This window comes from Typopeltis vanoorti, chromosome 11, assembly GCF_054136105.1.
Source record: "Typopeltis vanoorti isolate ZY-2024b chromosome 11, IOZ_Tvanoo_1.0, whole genome shotgun sequence".
Lineage (NCBI taxonomy): Eukaryota > Metazoa > Arthropoda > Arachnida > Uropygi > Thelyphonidae > Typopeltis > Typopeltis vanoorti.
The window spans coordinates 43,591,824-43,612,904 of NC_143559.1; the positions used below are offsets into that span (position 1 = coordinate 43,591,824).

The following is a 21,081-nucleotide window of genomic DNA, read 5'->3' on the forward strand; positions in this document are numbered from 1 at the left end:
TGCAGTTTGCATAACAGTTGGACAACTTGCGGATCTCTATTCTTCTCTAGTGCCTTATCCATGTAGACATCTTTGCACACGTTTGATGGGTCTGAACTAGACGAAGACAAAGTCGAAATCGTGTATAACATTGTTGCTCTTACACTCACATTCTCACCATTCCTCCCTTTATAATTTGGTTTCCCTGACTCTCTGTGTTAGGTCTCATACCAGTTATTAGTTTTTCCAGACTCCTGATACTAAACACATTCAGGTGTAGGCCTTATACAAATCCAATCTTCCCTCAAACTCGCTCCACACATCCAAAAAGCTTGCATCCATTGCTTCTGCACAACCTATGCATCAAATCGTTTGCAATTATAGCCCTTCTTCTAAATTTATTCTTATCATATCGAGGTAATATACTGACGATTTTCACTCTTCACTCTCACCTCTTCCAACAACCCTTTCATGTCCTCTCTCATACTGAACTTATGGCTAGTTAAGATGTTAGTACCTACTACAATTACAATCTCATTTACTTTTCTGTTTTTGAATTGCTTCCTTTATATTCTTAATTTTTGCTCCTGGAAAACTCGAAGTTATATACAAACAGGTTCTGGGAGAATACTTTAAACTCATTTTTAAGTGACCAGGATGAAAGACAGTCAAATGGTTTGCTGTATTTAGATTTCTATGACTCACGTTATATGAATGGGAAAGATGATAAAGTCATAGACACAAAAAGGCCTTGTTTATGGTCTTTTGCAAAGTTAATAACTCTGATAGCAAACAATGACACAAATTTCATCAGTCTGGAAGCTTTATTGAATAAAAAGTTTGTAATAAAAAAAAAAGAAAAAATAATAAAAAGAGGTGCCCAGTATTTTCTGTGGCAGATTGTATAAGATGTTTATATCATTTTTTTGGACTTTTGCAAAGGCATTCCAGTAGAACATCACATGACAAACTGTTGAAATTGAGTAGGGAGTAGGGATACGGAGATAGTTGGCCAACATGAGCTACAAGTTGTGTATGGGGCTGCAAAGTCTTGAGAGGAGATAGCATTTATTCTATATACTAATGATATAGTTCAAGGTTTGTGAAGAGATATTCAATTGTTTGCTAATGATGCTGAACTAGGAAGAGCAATTTCAGGTAACTCTGATGCAAATTTATATATATATATATACAGGGTGCCCCATAATTCTTAGAGTAGTTTTGATCTTTAACTGCTTCAAAAGTATCACAGTTACAATAAATATCATTTGAAAGTAGAATTTTTGATGCATGAATATTATTTTCTTTTCTTTCATGCTTACACGGTGATCAGAATATGTTATGGAAAATTATGGAAACAACTACTGCGTTAGGGCAAAACTTGAGTTTAATATAAACCAAAATGAATACTCGACGTTTCGACCTTCATATCAAGGTCATTATCTGGAGCATACACAGCACTGCAATCTACATGGTTTGCTAAAGTTACTGACCAACCGTTACAACAATTATTTGGCCTTGTGAAAAAAAAACAAAAAAAAACAAGAACACAGAACACTTTATAAACAAAATTAAAAACATAACACTCAGCAAAGATTATTTATTAGTCAGTTTTGATGTTTCTGCCCTTTTCACAAATGTCCCAATCACTGACACAATTCTTCTTGTACAGAACAAATTTCCACTAGACATTACAGCCCTCTTTGTCCACATATACTACGTTCCGGTTACTTCGTGTGGCAAAATAAATTTTACCTACAAAAAGAAGGTCCAGCCATGGGCTCACCACTATCCCCCCCAATTGCTAACTTTTATGGAAGCTTTGGAGCAAAGTGCTCTTGATTCCTTTACTCTAAAACCTACAGTGTGGCTTAAATATGTTGACGATGTTTTCATTATCTGGCCACACGGTCAACAAACTTTAAACATTCCTCGGCCACCTGCACAAACAACATGAACGCATACTATCGAAACATGAACAATTTACTATTGAAATTGAAAATCAGAACTCGCTCCCATTCCTGGATACACTGGTCAGACGTCTTCCCTCAGGCAGTCTATCCTTCATGGTTTACTGCAAACTGGCACATACAGGCCAATATATACATGCTAACTCATATCACGACCCATCACAAAAATTTGGAGTCATTAACACCCTTAAAAACAGAGCTATACAATTTTCTCTAATCAGCAAGCTCTTAAACAAGAATTAAAGATTATTAGCAACACATTTATAAATAATGGCTATAACAAAAATACTATTAATAAAGTTCTTCATAAAACTTCATCGAAAAAGAATATAGATTACGGTAAAACCATAGCCATCCCATCCCATACATTGAAGGGTTATCAGAAAAAATCAATAGAATCCTACACCATTATAATCTCAATGCTACTTTTAAATCACCTATAAAATTAAAAAACATATTCAACTCCTCTAAGGATCCTCTCCTCCCATTGGCATATCCTGGAGTTTATTGCATCTACTGCACCTGTAACTAACTTACCTTATATTGGTGAAACTGGACGTACAATCCCTATACGTAAAAAATAACATAAAAGACACATGAAATATAACAATTTTGGTGAAGCAGGCCTCTCAGATCATGCTCTCAATACCCTACACCAAATTGATTGGAAAAGTACCTGCTCTTTACATCATACAAAAACCTGGTATGAAAGAAAATTTAAAGAAGCCTGTGAAATTCTGATTAACTGCCCTAATCTCAACAATAATGGTGGCATAAAAATTCCAAGAATTTGGATGGCACATATTCAGCCTACTTAGTATCAAGCATACTTTATGACTTGAAGCAATTTTCAGCTTTTATTGGAAACTATTCCATACCAACTGTTTGAAATTTATATGTATAATCACAGTTTTTTTTAAATTTTTTTAAAAATTTTATTTATATATATACAGATATCCCTTGATATATGTGGCTTTGATTAATGCTGTTTTGATTATTCATGACTTATTTTTCACGGTATTAACAACACCACAAACACTTTTATCAACAAGGATGTTTTATTAACGCTAATATTTCGCTGATTTTCAACTCGGCATCATCAGAGCACAACACACATGTAAACGCGACAGTGAGTGAGTGAAACAATATAATTGCAGAAAGACAAAAGATCTAAAGTCCTATTTTTGGCGCCCTCTAACGGGAAAAAAAAAAAAAAAAAAAAAAAAAATTTTACATGTGTGTTGTGCTCTGATGATGCTGAGTTGAAAATCAGCGAAATATTAGCGTTAATAAAACATCCTTGTTGATAAAAGTGTTTGTGGTGTTGTTAATACCGTGAAAAATAAGTCATGAATAACCAGCAACGCCTAAGCTTATCTGTTAGATTAATGCTGTTTTGATTAGTGCACAAAAAATTGTGACCATAAACTTGATATATGCGGTATCAAATTTGATTAGTGTGGCCCAAAAAGTTTGAAAATAAGCAAAGCGTTAGACTTGGTCAACGAAACCAATCAGATCACGTGGTACAAGTCATGCTCCAACGTTAGTAACTCACTCTCGGCCTCAGTCTCAGTGCTTCAACTTATCAGCAGAGCTTGGTGCGTACAGACGTATATGTGTATGTATTACAGTATATGCTTACAGCCTATCCGAATATCACGTAATTTTCAAATAATGTAAAACATTACCCTTCGTAACCATGACCTCGAAAAAGAGTAATAAATGAAAACTTATTACTTTGGATGCTAAAATTGACATTATTAAAAGGTTTGATAACAGAGAAAGTAAAGCAAACATCGGAAGAGGTCTAGGCTTTGGTGAATCATCTATAAGAGCCATTTTAAATAAAGCGACTGAGTACTGCGAACAAGGCAAAGTGGCATCTGCATTTTTGAGTATGCAGTGTACTAGGAATAGAAGCCCATTAATGATCAAAATGGAAGATTTACTATTTCTTTGGCTAGAAGATTGTAATCAGAAGTGTATTTCCATTGACAGCAATAATCTTAGGCTTTAAGCCTTTTTTCTACACTTAAAGAAAACAAATATCAAAATGTGACTGCAACATTTTCTGCAAGCAAAGGCTGGTTAGAAAATTGCAAATCTCGATCCAGAATGAAAAATTTTACATTTTTCATTCTGGAAAAACAGGCAAAGCAGCAAATGCTGATAAAGAAGTTGCAGCCAGATATCCAGCTGAATTAAAGAAAATAATCGAAGAAAATGGGTACGACGATCGTCAAATATTCAACGTAACTGGCCTGTTTTGGAAGAAAATGCCAACAAAAACATTTTTAGCAAGAAAAGAACGAACCATGCCTGGTTATAAAGCATCCAAAGATCGCTTAACACTTTTACTTGGAGGTAATGCCGAAGGTGATTTCAAATTAAAATCAATGCTAATTTATCGAACAATGAGCCCAAGAGCTTTTAAAGGCCGTAACAAACAATCCCTTCCAGTAATATGGGAATCAAATAAAAAGCCATGGCTTACAAACAGTTGTTTGAAGAATGGTTCACTTTGCATTTTTGTCCCACAGTTGAAAAATACAGCAATGAAAATAATTTAACTTTCAAAGTTCTTTTAGTATTGGATAATGCCCCTGGACATCCTACCTCACTTAATGATTTAAATAGTAATATGCAGGTTGTATTTTTACCACTGAATATGACATCTTTGATATCGCCTATGGACCAGGGAGTCATTTCTACATTCAAGTCCTACTATATTAGAAAAACTTTCGCCCAGGCAATTCAAGCTACAACTGGAGACGATTGAATCACTCTAGAGGAATTTTGGAAAAAATATGATATTAAACAAGCAGTTATAAACATTCACGAGTCTTGGGAAGAAGTGACAGCCAACTGTATGAGAGCAGTCTGGAAGAATCTTTTACCTGAATCTGCAAATAATTTTGGTAGTTCTATTAATCCTGTCAATGAAGTTATCGATAATATTGTTTTAATTAGATGCTCTTGTCTTTGAGAATGTCGATTCAGAAAATATTCGGGAATTATTGGAATTGCATTCGAAAGACCTAAGTAACGAAGATCTTGGAATCGAACATCAACAGGCATACGAAGAGGAAGAAGAAAAGGAAACTGAAGAAATGGAAGATGTATCTAAAGAAATCACTATCAAGGAACTTGAAGAATTGTTTAGGACAATTGATAAGGCAAAAGAACTTATACTAGAAATAGATCCAAATTTGGATTGAAGCATGAACATTAGTCACGGTTTAGATAAACAAATTGATTGTTATCGCAAAATCATGGAGGAGAAAAAAAATCTACCACTGTTCAATTTACATTAGATAATTTTTATAAAAAATAAATATTTAGATAAGTTTTTATGTAACAAATATGTATAAATAAAATATATAAATACATGTCACCTTAAAAATAAATGTTTAAATTTTTATATTTTGTATTCATTATAATTATTCCCATTAATTCTTAACATTGAATAATGCGGTTTTGATATATACGGTATCCATCGAGGATTAATTAACCGCGTATATCAAGGGATACCTGTATATATATAAACATGTTGCTCTCCAGCCCAATTTAATTTTGTAACCTAATAGATAATAATAATAGGACTCTAGCTTTGATGTAGTAAAGGTTTTTTTTTTTTTTTTAACAGAGGTCAGGCCAAGTAATTGTTGTAATGGTTGGTCAGTAACTTTAGCAAACCATGTAGATTGTAGTGCAACTTGTTTCTCTGTATGTATATATATATATATATATATATATATATATATATATATATATATATATATATATATATATATATATATATATGTGTGTGTGTGTGTGTGTGCTCCAAGATTGAAACGTTGAGTGTTCGTTTTGGATTATATTAAACTAAAGTTTTGCCCTAACACGGTAGTTGTCTCCATAATTTTCCATAAAATATTATTATTTCATTACATTTTTCTTATTATTTTTTAGACTGGTGTGATTGAAGATGGCAAATGTTGAAGGAAAAGTCAATTGCGTCCTGTGGCTTGCTGAACTCAAGTCAATAACAGCAGTAAGAAGAAAATTCTTTGTCCATTATAACAAGGAGACTCCCCACAGAAATGTAATTAATAACTGGATGAAAAAATTCAAAGAAACTGGATCAATTCATAACAAAACCAGATTAGAGAGGGGTTCATCAAGGGAAGCAAATGTGGTCGAAATCGAAAGAGCATTTGATAAGAGTCCCAAGAAATTAGTGTGACATGCTGCTGCTGGGTTAAATGTACTAAAAACCAAGTTCACAGAATTCTAACCAGACAACTCCATAAACATGCTTACAAAATTACGACTGTTCAAATACTACAAGAGGATTATCATGCCAAGTTGGATTTCTGTCAACTGATGAAGACACAAATGGAAAATGGCACAGATGTTATTCACATGTTGACTTTTTCAGATGAAGCAACATTCCATATAAGTGGGAAAGTTAACAGTCGCAACTGCCACATTTGAGGTACAGAGAAGCCTCAGGAAATGTGGCAACACAAACTCACCAAAAGTTAACGTGTGGTGCACAGTTAGGAGGTGTTGCATTATTGGGCCATTCTTTTTCAATGAGCCTACAGTTAGGGGTGAATCTTATTTAGCAATGCTTCAGAATTTTTTTATTCTTGAATTAAAGAGATTAAATCTTATGAATAAAACCATTTTCCAACAGGATGTGGCACCCTGTCACTATGCAGTACAGGTAAGAAAGTTTCTGGATGACACTTTCGCAGACAGGTGGATCAGTAGTAGAGGAGGTGCGCTTGCATGGTCACCTGACTCCGTTAGACTTTTTCTTATGGGGTCACATCAAAACAGTAGTGTATGCTTCAAAACCTGCATCTCTCAATGACCTTAAAACTAAAATTACAAGCACAATCAATGCAGTCACAGCTCAGCGATTACCAAACGTTTTCCGGAACTTCAAAAATCACTTATTTACATGCATCACACAAGATGGGTTATGTTGAGCACTAATAAGAAACAAATCATGTAGATAAAACTTAATCACACACTCTTTAAGCTATTATATACTATAAATCTGTAACTTTTATAATGTCATCATCATCATCATCATATTCCTGCCATGTACCCTCAAGGGGTGTACAGGATATGATAGTACTACATGAAAAAAATTACATCATTACTAACTTCCTATCTACAATTTTCCTCCAAATCAGTCTGTTACTTGTCAAGACTCCAACATTATCAGATCTTATATTTCTATCGTCTAAGGCACTTTGTACCGTATCAATCCACCTATATCTTGGTCTTCCTCTGGGTCGTTTTGCTGCCAACCTGGCAGAGAACACTTGTTTTGCTAATCTTTCTTCGCCCATTCTGTTTAAGTGACCATACCACCTGAGATTAGCTCTGCTAATGCATTTCTGGATGTTGACAATGTCAAGTTCTTTCCTAATATCCTCGTTTTTAATATGATATTGCCATTGATGCCATCTGTTCACGCCTATAATCTTTCTCAGGACTCTCATATCTGTGGTCTCTAGTCTTTGGTCAAGTGTTTTACTTCTGACCCAGCTCTCAGATCCATAAGCTAAAACTGGTTTGAACACTGGTCTTGTATACAGCTAATTTAGTGTTCCGACTAATTTCTCTCTTATTCCATATGAATTTATTCAATTGACTTCCTACCATACCAGCTTTGCTGATTCTGTTGTCTATTTCTATATTTAATTTACCATCTTCAGTAAAAATCGTGCCTAAGTAGCTGAAATGTTTCACTCGTTCCACAGGTTCTCCATTCACAACACAGTTGACATTTTCAATGATTCTGCCTATTTTCATTGTCTTTGTCTTTTTATTGCTGACCTTCATACCATATCTATTACAACAGCTATTCAATTTAGTCAGAGAATCTTGTAGCGGATTTATTTAGAAGTATAACATCATCCGCATAAAGCAAAGAGCTGACATTAACATCTCCAATTCTGATATCATGTTTAATACCACTTTCCTTCATAATGTGATCCATATAGATAATGAATAACAGAGGGGATAATGTACATCCTTTTCTCACACCAGATTTAACATTAAACCATCTTCCTGTACTTCCTTCAATTCTAGCTGCTGACTTACAACTCAAATAAAGACTAAGTATTGCTTGATATAATGCCCCATTGACACCATATAACCGTAGCGTATTGAATAACTTCTCTCTTGGCACCTTGTCATATGCCTTTTCCAAATCGACAAAACTTAAATACAGATCTCTGTTATATTCCCATGCTTTCTCCACTATTTGTCGTAAAGTGAAGATCTGATCCTGACAGTCTCTATTTGGCCTGAATCCAGCTTGTTCTTCACCAAGCTTTTCTTCCACAATTCTTCTGAACTGTTTCTCGAGTATTCTTGCATAGATCTTGCCAGGAACACTCAGTAGGGAAACACCTCTGTAATTCTCACAATCAATTTTATTTCCCTTTTTATATATGGGTACTATGAGAGCTCTACTCCAATCATCGATAATTCGTCCCTGTGTCCAGGCTTTCTGAACTATGCAGTGCAGCCACTGTAAGACTCTTATACCACCATACTTCAGCATTTCTGGTCTGGTCGAATATCATCTACTCCTGCTGCCTTTCCACATTTCAAGCCTTTGATGGCTTTTTCTACTTCAAGTATGGATATGTATTCCTGACTGCATGCCTGGTCAGTGTTTTTTGCCACTGTACTGTCATCACTGCTTGTTTCATTTACCAGCTTTTCAAAGTAATTACTCCATACTTCAAGGATATCTTTTTCTTCCGTTTTCATGTCACCTTTCTCATCTCTAACTCCTTTTATAGCACTCTTTCCTCCATTCCTAAGCTTCTTCAACAACCTCCAGAATATTTTCCCACCTTCTTGATATTTATTTTCGATATTCTTGCCAAAGTCCTCCCATGACTTTTGTTTAGCTAGTTTTACACAGTGTTTAGCATTCTTGCATTTGTCTCTGTATTCTCTAAGAACACAAGCTGACTTATTTGACAGGAACTTTTGATATGCTTTCTTCTTTTCCTTCACTGCCTCTTTAACTTCCTGTGTCCACCAGGGAGTTCTGATTTTTTTATCCTTGCACACAACCTCACCACATGCCTCTCTGGCAGAATCAATCAATGTTTTCTTCAGAGTTTGCCACTGAATCTCCAAGGTTTGATTCCTGTTCTCAAACCCTTTCATTTTTTCTTCAATAATCTTTGTGTATTTTAGTCTACAGTTCACATCTGGGAGCTGATTAACTTTTATTCGCTTTAAAACTTTCTTACATGTTATTCTTTTCAATATAAAATTCAATTTTATCCTGCTCAATACTAAATAGTGATCACTTCCAATTTCAAATCCTCTGTACACTCTGGTGTCCTGCACCAAGGAGAAAACATCACTATCAACAATAACATAGTCAATGAGACTTTTCTTATTCCTTGCCTCTTCTCTCCATGTGAATTTGTGTATATTTTTATGTTGGAATATGGTGTTAGTAATAACCAGTCCATGTCCTGAGCAAAAATCCAACAGATATTTGCCATTATTATTAGCTTTGCTCTTTTCTCCAAATTTTCCCAAAATATTTTTGTATGTCTGACAATCATTTCCTACTCTGCTATTTAGATCCCCAACAAGGACCAACTTTTCCTTTAATGTTAGACGTATTAAAGTTTAAAACTGCACTGAGAATTATGGTATACCCTGTATGTATGTATGTACACACACACACACACACACAGTACATACTGCTTATTGTGATCACTTTGGGACAGTCACTTTTCGATAACAATAACCAGCTGATAACATTAAGCAAAGGATATAAAAATTACATCATTTATTTCAATTTATCGTAATGAACATTATTTGATTTCATTTATTATTATAAACATAAAACCATTCATTAATAAATGGCTCACTCAAATGCCTTTTCGAAGTTTGTTGCTCTATGTTGCACAAAGCAACGAAGTATTTGTATAGTTTGTTTTATCTAAACATTGGTTGGTGGAGCTTCTAAAATTTGTTCTTCTATACTTGTATTAGATTCACTTTCTTCTACTTGCTTTTTTTTTTTAAAATTCAAATTTATATGGTTGTTTAATCAGTCATCTTAAGCCCTCCACACGTCTTTTTAATGCTGTTGGCAGTAACCTCTGCTGACAGAGGTTACTGCCAACAGCATTAAAAGTTTCTGCCATAATGCTAAGGGCTGTTTTAATGAGCACTTAAAGTTAAATTCACTTACTGAAAGAGAGCATGAAAATAAACTCAAAAAATCACAATTCAACTGTATTTATACTCACCTGCATTTGCCTGGAAGATTTAAGATTTATGGAAGATTAAGATTATAAGAAGATTAACACAAAAGTCAGATTTCGATAAATGTTCTTTGTCATATTTTCTTCAGATTTACCCTTACGCTCTTAATTCTGAGATGCAAAAGACTAAACATTCAAGGATTTTGATAACAATAACTGAAATTTTAATTATAATAGACGGATTATTTTTAATTCATTTTAAATGGTGTGTTTTGGAACTGACTGATTTTGATAACAATAGCAGATTGATAATATTATCTGTAATCACAACAAGCTGATTTTACTGTATATATAAAAGAGGATTTGAATTAGGGTTGAAACTTTGGACAATATTAATAGGAATGTTGGTTCAATAATGCTATATGTAAAATCATGCACTTTGGTAGAGATTTTCATTTTCTACCAAATGAGGTGTATTGTATTGGAGGCACTCTGCTCTAGGAGGGAGCTTGGAGAATTGGTAGCTAGTGAGCAGAAATTCAGTGGCAAAACACTGCATTCTGGATATTCAGATTCTCTTTATGGATCATATTATGAAGAAAAGTGGCATTAAACCTAATATCAATATTGGAGATTTCAGTTTATCTCTTTACTTCATGCAAGTGATGTGTTACATACATACAAGTTCCTCAAGCAACCGATAGTCATGAAAGTGTGACTAGATTGATTGCATCTTATGTCAGATGTTTTTGTAATGAGAATACACTGATGCTTCAGTGTCATTCTATGTCAGTTCTATTAAGGTCTTGTTTCATATTGTTAATCCATCTCATTTGGGGCCTATCTCGTTTCCTAACACCCTCTGGATCACTTAACATGATCTTGTTGACCATGCTAATGTCCTGCATTCTGACAACATGGCCAAACCACTGCAATACTTTTCTTACATAGGATAGTGCTAAGAATTGGATGACTACTCCTCTGGCATATCTCATCATTACTCATGAAGTCAAACCGTCTTGATTTTCCAAAGTACTCCTCAAACGTTGCTGAGCAAAAAGCATCAGGTCTCTATCACTCTTGCACAATGTCTATGTCTCTGCTCCATAACACAAAACAAAGAGAACTGGACTATTGTAAGTTGTTTAGTTTTTACTGATGTTCTTCTATTTTCCATAAGTTTTTGAACACTCCTGAAGTCATTTCTAATCTTTTACTCACTTTTCCCTCACCTTATCAATATCAAACAGGCACCAAGGTAAATGAAGTGGAAGGCTTGTTCTATGGCACATCCTTTAAGAAACAGAAGACATCTGTACCACCTGTTTTTGTATTGATAAGCAAACCTAGTTGACTCCAGTTATCATCAATTGCAGTAATAAAGGAGTTAATTTCTCCCACATTATTTGCAAATAAAAAGTAAATCATCAGAATAATTCAGATCAGATACTAATTAGATTCTCATCACTTTAATCCCAAGTCCTTCCCTTGCAGAATCTTGTTCAATGCAAATCATTTACAAGGCTAAATAGAAAAGGTGACAGGATATATTCCTGTCTTAACATCCCAACCGGCCATGACGTCTATACACGTCTAGCAAAATCTGGATACGATTCTGTAACACCTATTGAATAACATGGATAAGAAGTCCAATTTGGTGTCACTATTTCATCCACCACAGCCGGTAGAGAGGTTAATCTGGTTTTTATTTTAAACCAGTCACTATACACTTGATTAACTTTAACACAATCATTATTGTTATTGCAAAAAGCAGTTATAATGATAATAAGTTTGTCAGGTATACTAAGCTCTTACAATCTTCTATTTTGCCTATCAATTAAATTAAAAGCTTTGTTGAAGGAAACATAACATAATTATGGATTTTTGATATTCTAAACATTTCTTAAGGATCTATCTCAGTGAAAAATTTGGTCTATACAGCTTCCTTCTAAATCCATCTTGCTCATCTCTAAGTTGTTATCCTGTCGAGTATAACAATGCAGAGAAACCTTACCTGGAATAGATAATAAGTTAATATAGCCTATAATTTTCACTGTGCAATCTCATTTCTTTAAAATGTTCAGGATCTCAGCCAAGTCACTATACTTTCCATACCTCTTTTTAGAATTTTGGCAAATATGCCAGTCTAATCTCAAATGGTGTAACAGAACTGATATCAAATCTGGAAGTGGAACTAGGCCTGTTCTGCTGAAACAAATTTAACATGAAAATCAGAAATAAATAAAAATACTCTATGAAAATAAGAATGAACATAGAAAACCTCATCTGCCTTTGCAGGGACCAGATCTGTATGCAGAAATCCAGATGTGGCATGATATAGTAACACTACCACCTCATTATCCCTACTTGTCAGTGTCCTCCTTATGGCAGCTGTTTTTCTAGGTAACCTTTACAACTTCTTTCCCCAATTCCCTCAATCCATGACTTTCTTTTCAGAAAGATTTCAGTAATGCTATCACCATCTCCTATGTCTGAGTCACATCAGAAAAAAACATCCAGAATCTTAAAGAAATACAATCTTTGCACCACTTTGGAACCCCACTTAAAACTAGATACCCTTATCTGCTCCACTAAAAAAAAAAACTCCCTCCCCTCTCATTTCGAGGTATATAGAATTCTTTGTTCCTGCAAGTTCGACTACTATGGACAGACAGGAAAATCAGCTACCATCTGAATGGGACAACGTAAAAAATACATCTGTAGTCACGACTATGGTCAATCTGACCTTGCTTTGGATACGGTTCATAGAATCAATTGGAAAAAGACCATCATGCTCCATCACAGTAAATTCAGAAGAGAAAGACTATTTTTAGAATCTGCTGCTGCTGATATTAAAAATTAGCCTAATTTAAATAAATATGGTTGCATAAAATTTACAAAAATATGGGAAACACTAATACTTTGAGATCCTAGTTTACATCCCAGGCTGCCAACAGGTGTCCATAGAGGGCACCCCCTAGTTAGGACTCTAGTCTTTCATCCATGTGTTTTAGTTAGTTTTGTGCTGCCTTTGTGTGTGTGTGTTTGTGTGTGCATGCTACGTCTTATTTTGTACTCCATGATGATGTCTCTGTAACTGAGACGATATATTGAAAGCATTAAATGCTACTTTTAATCATTTCCTAGTGCTGTTTCACTCCATTAAACTTTTATCATGTAACTTACACATTATTTTACATATTACCCACAAAATGTTCTGCACTTGTTGCAATGCTGCTGCATCATTTGCAATCCCCTGAGAAAAAAGTCTTTTCCTTGTTGCACAAAAGCCCTCAGCTGCAGATATGACTTCATCATCTGTGGTAAATTTGTTCCTTTCAAGTGTTTCTTTAAATATGGGAATAGGAAATAGTTCAGATGGGGCCACGTCTGGTGAATACGACATTAAAAGACCAAGTTGTGTATCGTCTGTTGGATTTCATGAGCAGTGTGAGCAGGTGCATTGTCCTACAAAAGCAACATGCCTCTGCTAAGTTTCCCACAGTGTTTTTCCTTCAGTACCTCCTTCAATTCTTTCAGAGCTGTTGAATAAACTGCTGCTGTAACAGTTTCACTTTTTTTTTGAGGTACTTGGTAAGGATTAAAACATCCATATCCCAAAAGACAATGCAAGAACCTTTGTGTCCACTCCACTGACTGATGTTTAGTCTCTGGGTCATAGTGATGAAGCAATGTTTCATCAACAGTCACAGTATGAGCCAAAAACATTTGCGCCTGATTTCTCAAAATGACCCAAAATCCCTTGAGATGACAGCACATGTTCTCTCTTTTGGTCAGCATTCAAACATTTGGGGACCCACTTCTTTAAGAGCTTCTGGATATCCAGATGTTGTGAATAATGACTCCAACTCATCCCCTGAATACCCCCCTCCCGAATCTTTGCAATGTTTTTGGCTGGTATTTGTCTATCATCAAGGATCATGGCACGCCCTACACTGGTGTTTTCAGGTGTGATCGCTGTGGAAGGTTTTCCTGACATGGGGCATCTGTTGTTTCATGATGCCCAGCTTTAAACTTGACCACCCATCTGGTAACTGTTGGATATGCTGGAGCAGAGAGTCCTCTAAAGTCTCACACAAAGTTTGGCAAATCTCGCTTGTGGACTTTTCTTGCCGCATGAAAAACTTGCTGCCCTGCACACTTCTGTGTCTTTGAATTTCTTCAAAATCTCTGACATGTCTTACATATCTTTAAAGAAAAAGAACAAATTATTACAATTTGATGAATCATGGTTTTAGGATTGTTCTTTTTTGTGGTTATATTAGAACTTTTCAGCCCCCTCTCTCATACTTGGTATTGCACTATAATGAAATGCTTCTAATAACCAATAAATCACTCTAAGATGAATAATTAATAACACTCTTTAACAACAAATGCTTATTTATTTATTTATTTATTATTATTTGGTTAACATTGCAGTCCTGTAATGCTTATTTACATTTTTTTTTTTATCACCTGCATTTCAGTTATTATTTGTTAATGATTATGCCACCTCAACTAAGGCCAATGGACAAGTATACCCTGTCTGTTAACTGCATGTATTCTCTGTCCTACTGGGACCAAAACTGGAGTTTTCAGGAAGAAGCTTTTCAAGAGCTTATATGATATCTGCAAGTTTCCAAGATGCTTCTTTCGAGAAAGATTTCTCTACCTGTCCACTTGTTACTATCTCTGATTATTATTATTACATAACACCTCCAGGGAGTCCAAGACTCATGGAGGAAAGGCACCTACTCTACAACTCTTCCTCTCCACCAACTGCAACTATCTTCATCATCTACATCAACTCCATCTACCACCGACCACCACCACCAATTTCACAGACAAACATCCATGCCCACAGCGGGATTCGAACCTGCAGCCTTTTGGCTAGAGAGCGGATATGCTAACCACTCGGCCAGCCAGGCCGGCAAAGAAAATATCGATAAACGAGCCAGATAAATAAAGCAGGATTATATCTGCTTTATTTATGCTATATCTACATAATTAGATAAAAAAGCAAACATTGAAGCAAAAGATACTTACATATTCAGTAGCTGATAAAGAGCCATGTAAGAGATATGATTTTAATGTAACTTTTGCAAACTGCAAGGCATGGCTTGTATCATTGAGTATGTCTTGAAGATCTTCAATATCAGAATCAGAATCCAACTGCAGTAAATGTGGCACTGCACAGTGGGTTGCAATAATCTACAAAAACAATCAAATATTATTAATAAATAATATATATATGGGGGAAAAATTAAAATTCTTCTAAATTCATAAATTCTTAAATGAAATGCAAAAAATTGAAGGAAATATACTGTACCTCATATAACATCAATTTCCAAATCAGCAAATTAATGCTGAACCATATGAAAAACTTAAGAGCCTTAAATTTTTTTTTTAATAATAATAATAATTAGAAAAACTCAATGAGCTGCATTTAACTTGTCTGAAGATAAAGTTTCTGGAAGGATGTAGAATTATTTTTTGCAATTTTTCTTTAAAATAGTATCTTATACACTATTACCACCAGAGATCTCCAAGGAGTAAGGGACTCATCAAGGGAGCCCACATATCACTCTCACCAGCTGTCATACCTTTTCTTGAATTCATTCACACTAACTGTACTGGCTATCTCTAAAGATCAGCCACTTTAATAATCATACACCACTATAAGAAAAATCTAGCTCTCAACACTTTCTTGACTGCATTCATTCTTAACTTTTATGGATGCCCTCTCCAAAAAATGAAAATTCCATCTGCTGATATGGCCAGGGAATGTGGAAGATAGAGACAAAGAATGGATAGGCAACTTGGCTTAGTGAGCAAGCAAAGGGTGATCATTATGAGCGATTTCAATTACAGTAATACTGATTGAAATGAAGAGATAGCATCAGGGATTATGGATAATGAATTTCTCAAGTTCTTAAGGAACAACAATCTTAGACGATATGAAGGGCAAACAAGGGTTAAGAGTCTTAGGTCTGGTTATATCCTTCAAGATGTGATATTTTGGACACATTGAAAGGATGGAAAGAGGACTTCTCAGAACAGTAATAGAAGGTAAAGTTCCTGGAAAAAGAGTAAAGGGGTCCATCAATGAGATGGATGGATGGTGAGTGTGTGGAGTGACTGATATTCAGCGAGTTGAAGTCTCCAGAAGAGCATACAACAGGACTACATGGTGAGGGCTGGTGTGGCACATCACTGAGCATAGGAGTGACCATATGGCATCTGTGGATGTCCAGTGAACATATGAATATGAATAAAGCAGGGATATATGTGGAACTAAAAGGCTGGTGATTATGAAAAGCTTAAAAGACAACTGGGAGCTATAGTACGGAAAGAGAAGTTAAGTGGGAAGGAGGCAGACATTGCATGGGATTAAGAGCTATTTAACAGGAGCAATGTCTGAGTATATTCCAAAGGTGAAAAGGCTAAACAAGGTATGAATAAAATGTACAAATGAAGAGATTAAGCATGAAATCTGGAAGAAGGCACTGTGGGAGTAACATAAGATAAATGTTGGTAATGACCAGTTGCATATAAAGAGTACAAAGAACAGACCAGGAAGGTAACTTGGTTGGTAAAGACAGCAAACGTGCAGTATGAGAAAAAATTTACCAATCAAGCTAAGAAAAATTCTGGTACATTCAGTTGATATGTGGCAAGTAGGAGAAAAAATGACTATGGAAGGATGATGCTAATTGATGATAAGGTAGTAGGTAACAAATGCAGAGGATATAGTTGAAGTATTCAATAATCAATTTTTCAGTGTATTTTATCCTTGTGAAAATATCAGGAGAAGCTGGAGAGTAGAGGGTATGGTGGAGGAGGAAGGACTGATGGTGAATGAGCAAGAAGTATATGAAGAATTAAGTAAACCTGATGGTAATAAGGCAATAGGATTTGACAGTATATTGCGACATCTATAGAATTAATGGCACCTTTGTCACATATGTCTAACATAAGTCTTGCTACAGGATAAACTCCAAAAGAATGGCAGGTCGGAAAATTGTTCCACCTCACAAAGGGGATGGGGATAAGAGAGACAACAAATTATAGGCCAGTCTGTGTCTTGGATTGTTGTTAGAGAAGTTAGTGAAGACTAGGATTTAGGAGTGGGTTGATAATAGTAGTATTCTTTATGATAGTCAGCATGGGTTTATTAGGGAGAGGACATGTTTCAGCAATCTGCTTATGTATTACAACCATGTGACAAATTTACTTGATAAAGGAGATGCATATACAGTGGTGCACTTGGATTTTTCAAAGTGCCTTTGATAAGACTGCCACATGACAAGCTAGTAGCTAAATTGAAACAGATGGGATTAGATAACAGACTGGTAAGTTGAATAAATGATTGGTTGTTGGACAGGTATAATCAAAGTTGCATATAGAAAAGTAATATCCCAAGCGAGGAAGGGTCATTAGTGGAATGCCACAGAGATCAGTATTGAGAACATTATTGTTTAACTTATATGTTAATGACACTAGGACCAGTTAATTGGAGATGTTCAGCTGTTGGCCAATGGTGCAAAGTTCGGAATTGTTATGAGGAGTAGAGTCGATGGTGTGGCCTTGCAGGAAGATCTCGATAGACTATGTGAGTAGGCAAATGAGTATTGCTATCAGTTTCATGTTGCAAAGTTAAGGTCTTGAAATTTGGTAGGAGAAATTAATGGAGAAATTTTGAAGGAGGTGGAGGAGATGAGAGATCTGGGAGTGGTGGACAGAGACTTGAAGTTTAGGGGTCAGACTGCTAAAATTGTAAGAACTTCCCAACAGATTATGGCAATAATAAGGAGGATATTGACATGCAGAAGCAAAGAGGTTATGGTTCCCTTGTATAAGGCTTTGATCAGGACACATATACACTAGTGTGCACATATTTGGTCGTTTTGTTTTCAGGGGATGAGGTTGCACTGGAGAGGGTCTAGATCCAGAGAAGATATACTAAGTTAGTCAGGTCTATAGAATATTCGATACAAGAAGAGATTGGAGGGAATGCAACTTACAGAGCCTTGTGAATAGAAGAAGAAGAAGAGAGGAGATATGATAATTTTGCAAGGGATGGATTGTTACCAGATTAATGTAGAGGCGATGTTTCATAGAATAGAGGGAGGCAAGGGTAGAACTAAAGGCCACTCCTGGAAGCTATATAAGGAAGTGTGATCAGGGGAGTGAGAAGCAGGTTTTTTTTGCATGGAAAGTGACTGAGTGAATTGTATTGCCTGAAAGTGTGGCAAGTGTGGAAACTGTGAATGGGTTTAAGGCATGATTTGATAATCTTTTTGCACAAGAGATGATAAATCTTCTGTGATGAGTCCTTTGACTTCATGGAGGTCAGATATTAATAATAATAATTACTCAGGCTATTGAGCAAAAGTCATTCATTTGTATCCAATAGAACAAATGATCTTGTATTGAAAATGCATTATCTATATGCTTCTCTATACCTGATAATAATTGAAACTTAAAAGTACTGTAGGATATGATTAGGGATTAGCATACATGAATAATCAAGCTGTTATTGTGTATGGAATACACAATAACAGCTTGATTTTGGCAACTGGTATATGGAAATATGACTTCTCCATTACTTCCAACTTAGTATCACCACCTCTGGGTCTGGCTCCCACTGATGAGACCTCAATAAAGGTCGAAACCGGTCTGGGTAGTGGCCCTTCCTTTAATGCATAGCATTATATATGTCCCCAAGAAGATGTGCTTTGCATTATGGGAGATGCTAAGGCAAGTGATGAGAACTTATACCACTTTTATCAGGAGTTGCCCCAGTCCTGAAAATACTTCAGGTGCAAACTTTGTTTGCATACACTTGGATAAAGGATTAAACCAAATACATAATTGATTGGTGATTTTTGTCTGTTTTATTGTGTTTTTCCCTTAGAAAATTAGTGTTTTATAGTATATTAGTGTAGATTTTAGTGTTTTTCATATTTTATAACATATATTTAAGATATTTCAATAATAAGTATGTTTAAAATGGCACAAAAAATGCACAAGAAACGTAATGCTAAGAAGAGCACTGCAGGCAAGAACAAGAAGGCTAATCCCGATAATGAGTTTATTGGAGATGTGGAGGAGGTTAATGAAAATTAATTAATCTCCAAAATGGCAAAATTAAAGCAGATCATCAGAGAGACGATGCAGGAATTACAAAAAGTTTTGAAGCATTTAATTAAGCATATGGAGAAAAAGAAAATTAAGCAGCAAAATAAGGATCAACAAAACACGGAAACAGGTAAGTCAGGAAGTAATGGAAATCAGGTAAGTGACATTGTTTGTAAAAAGAAAGATGTTATTTGGTATGATTACTCTATAACAAAACATGCTATTGATGAGCAAGTTATAACTTTGAGTTTTCCTGGAGTGAAAATTAAGAATATAAAGGAAGCAATCCAAAAACAGAAAAGAAAAGCAAATGAAATCATATTTGTAGGTATTAACGACTTAACCAGCAATAAGTTCAGTAAGAGATAGAGGACATGAAAGGTTTGCTGGAAGAGGTGAGAGTGAAGAATGAGAAATTGAAAATTGTCAGTATTTTACCTTAATATAATAAATATGAATTAAGAAGAAGGTCTATGATGGCAAATGATCGATACAAGTTTTTGGATGTGTGGAGTGAGTTTCAGGGAAGATTGGATTTTTATAAGAGGGATGGTCTACACCTGAATGCGTTTGTTATCAAGAGTCTAGAAAATATAATAACTGGTATGAGACCTAACATAGTCAGGTCTCATACCAGTATAAGAGCGATAATGTTATATAACCGTGTTAATGATGGGAATGGGCTTTATCATTCAAATATTGATGAGGAGAAAACGATTTCAACTTTGTGTTTGTCTGATTCAGACCCCATTCAAACGTGTGCAAAGATGTTTACATGGAGAAGGCAACAGACAAGAATAGAGATCTGTAAGTTGTCCAACTGTGTCATGCAGACTGCAGACAAGATTATACAAAAGAACATGCAGGTAGATTATTATGTCTGTACATGAATCCTAGGAGTATCAGAAATAAAGGGGTAGAGATTGTTATCTGGTCAATATGCTGGGACCTAAGATTGTAGGCATTAGTAAGACCTGGCTATCAGAATCAAACATACTAACTGGTATTGAGTGTAAAGAGTACAGTATTTTTAGGAAGGATAAAGAAAATAGGAGAGAAGGAGCATGCTTGAATCCAGTTAGAGTTGAGACCTATGATTGTAGAACTACTACCAGTATTTCATGTGGCAGTGAGTTTGAAGCCATCTGATGCGAGGTGGAATCTTGTAATCTAACAAGATCAACTACATAGTGGGGGTGTTGTTACAGACCTGGTGGATAAGCTGCTAGTGATGAAGAAATGCACCACCAAATAGAAAACATGAGCACAAAAAGAGTAATCATAATGGAAGACTTTAATTATCCAAATATTGATTGATTGTAGTAGAATCTCATGAAAAGAATGAAAATGAATTTATTGAGCTGTTGCAGGACAACTTCCTCAAGCAGCATGTGAGAGAAGGACCTCAAAGTTCCTTCTCTCACATGCTTTGTACCCGGATGGCTCAGTCGGTAGAGCATTAGGCTTTTAACCTACGGGTCCAGGGTTCAAGTCCCTGTTCGGGCAAAAGATTATTTTTTTTTTTGGTTTTTTGAAAATTGTCAGCACGATGCTGTTCTACTCATTTTTTAAGTCACTTGTTGGAAAAGATGTCGTGGTTGAATTATAAAATGACCTCAGGCTTTAATTATTCGAGATTGCCGTTAGAGGACTACATGGTGTGTAGTGTTTTCAGAGAGCTCCCCAAAAGCTAAGTATAATTTTGAGTGAAAATTGGAATATTGGTTTAAATC

General features: G+C 35.4%; 1 protein-coding gene across 1 annotated transcript in view; it reads right to left on the reverse strand.

The window, feature by feature from the left end:
• LOC150101479 (uncharacterized) overlaps positions 1 to 21,081 on the reverse strand; it is a 599,391-nt gene that overhangs the window by 108,109 nt on the left and 470,201 nt on the right. Inside the window, exon 12 of the mRNA XM_090400199.1 lies at positions 15,254 to 15,418. Within this exon, the coding sequence (XP_090256325.1) occupies positions 15,254 to 15,418 (165 nt within the window). The remainder of the gene's footprint in view (positions 1 to 15,253; positions 15,419 to 21,081) is intronic.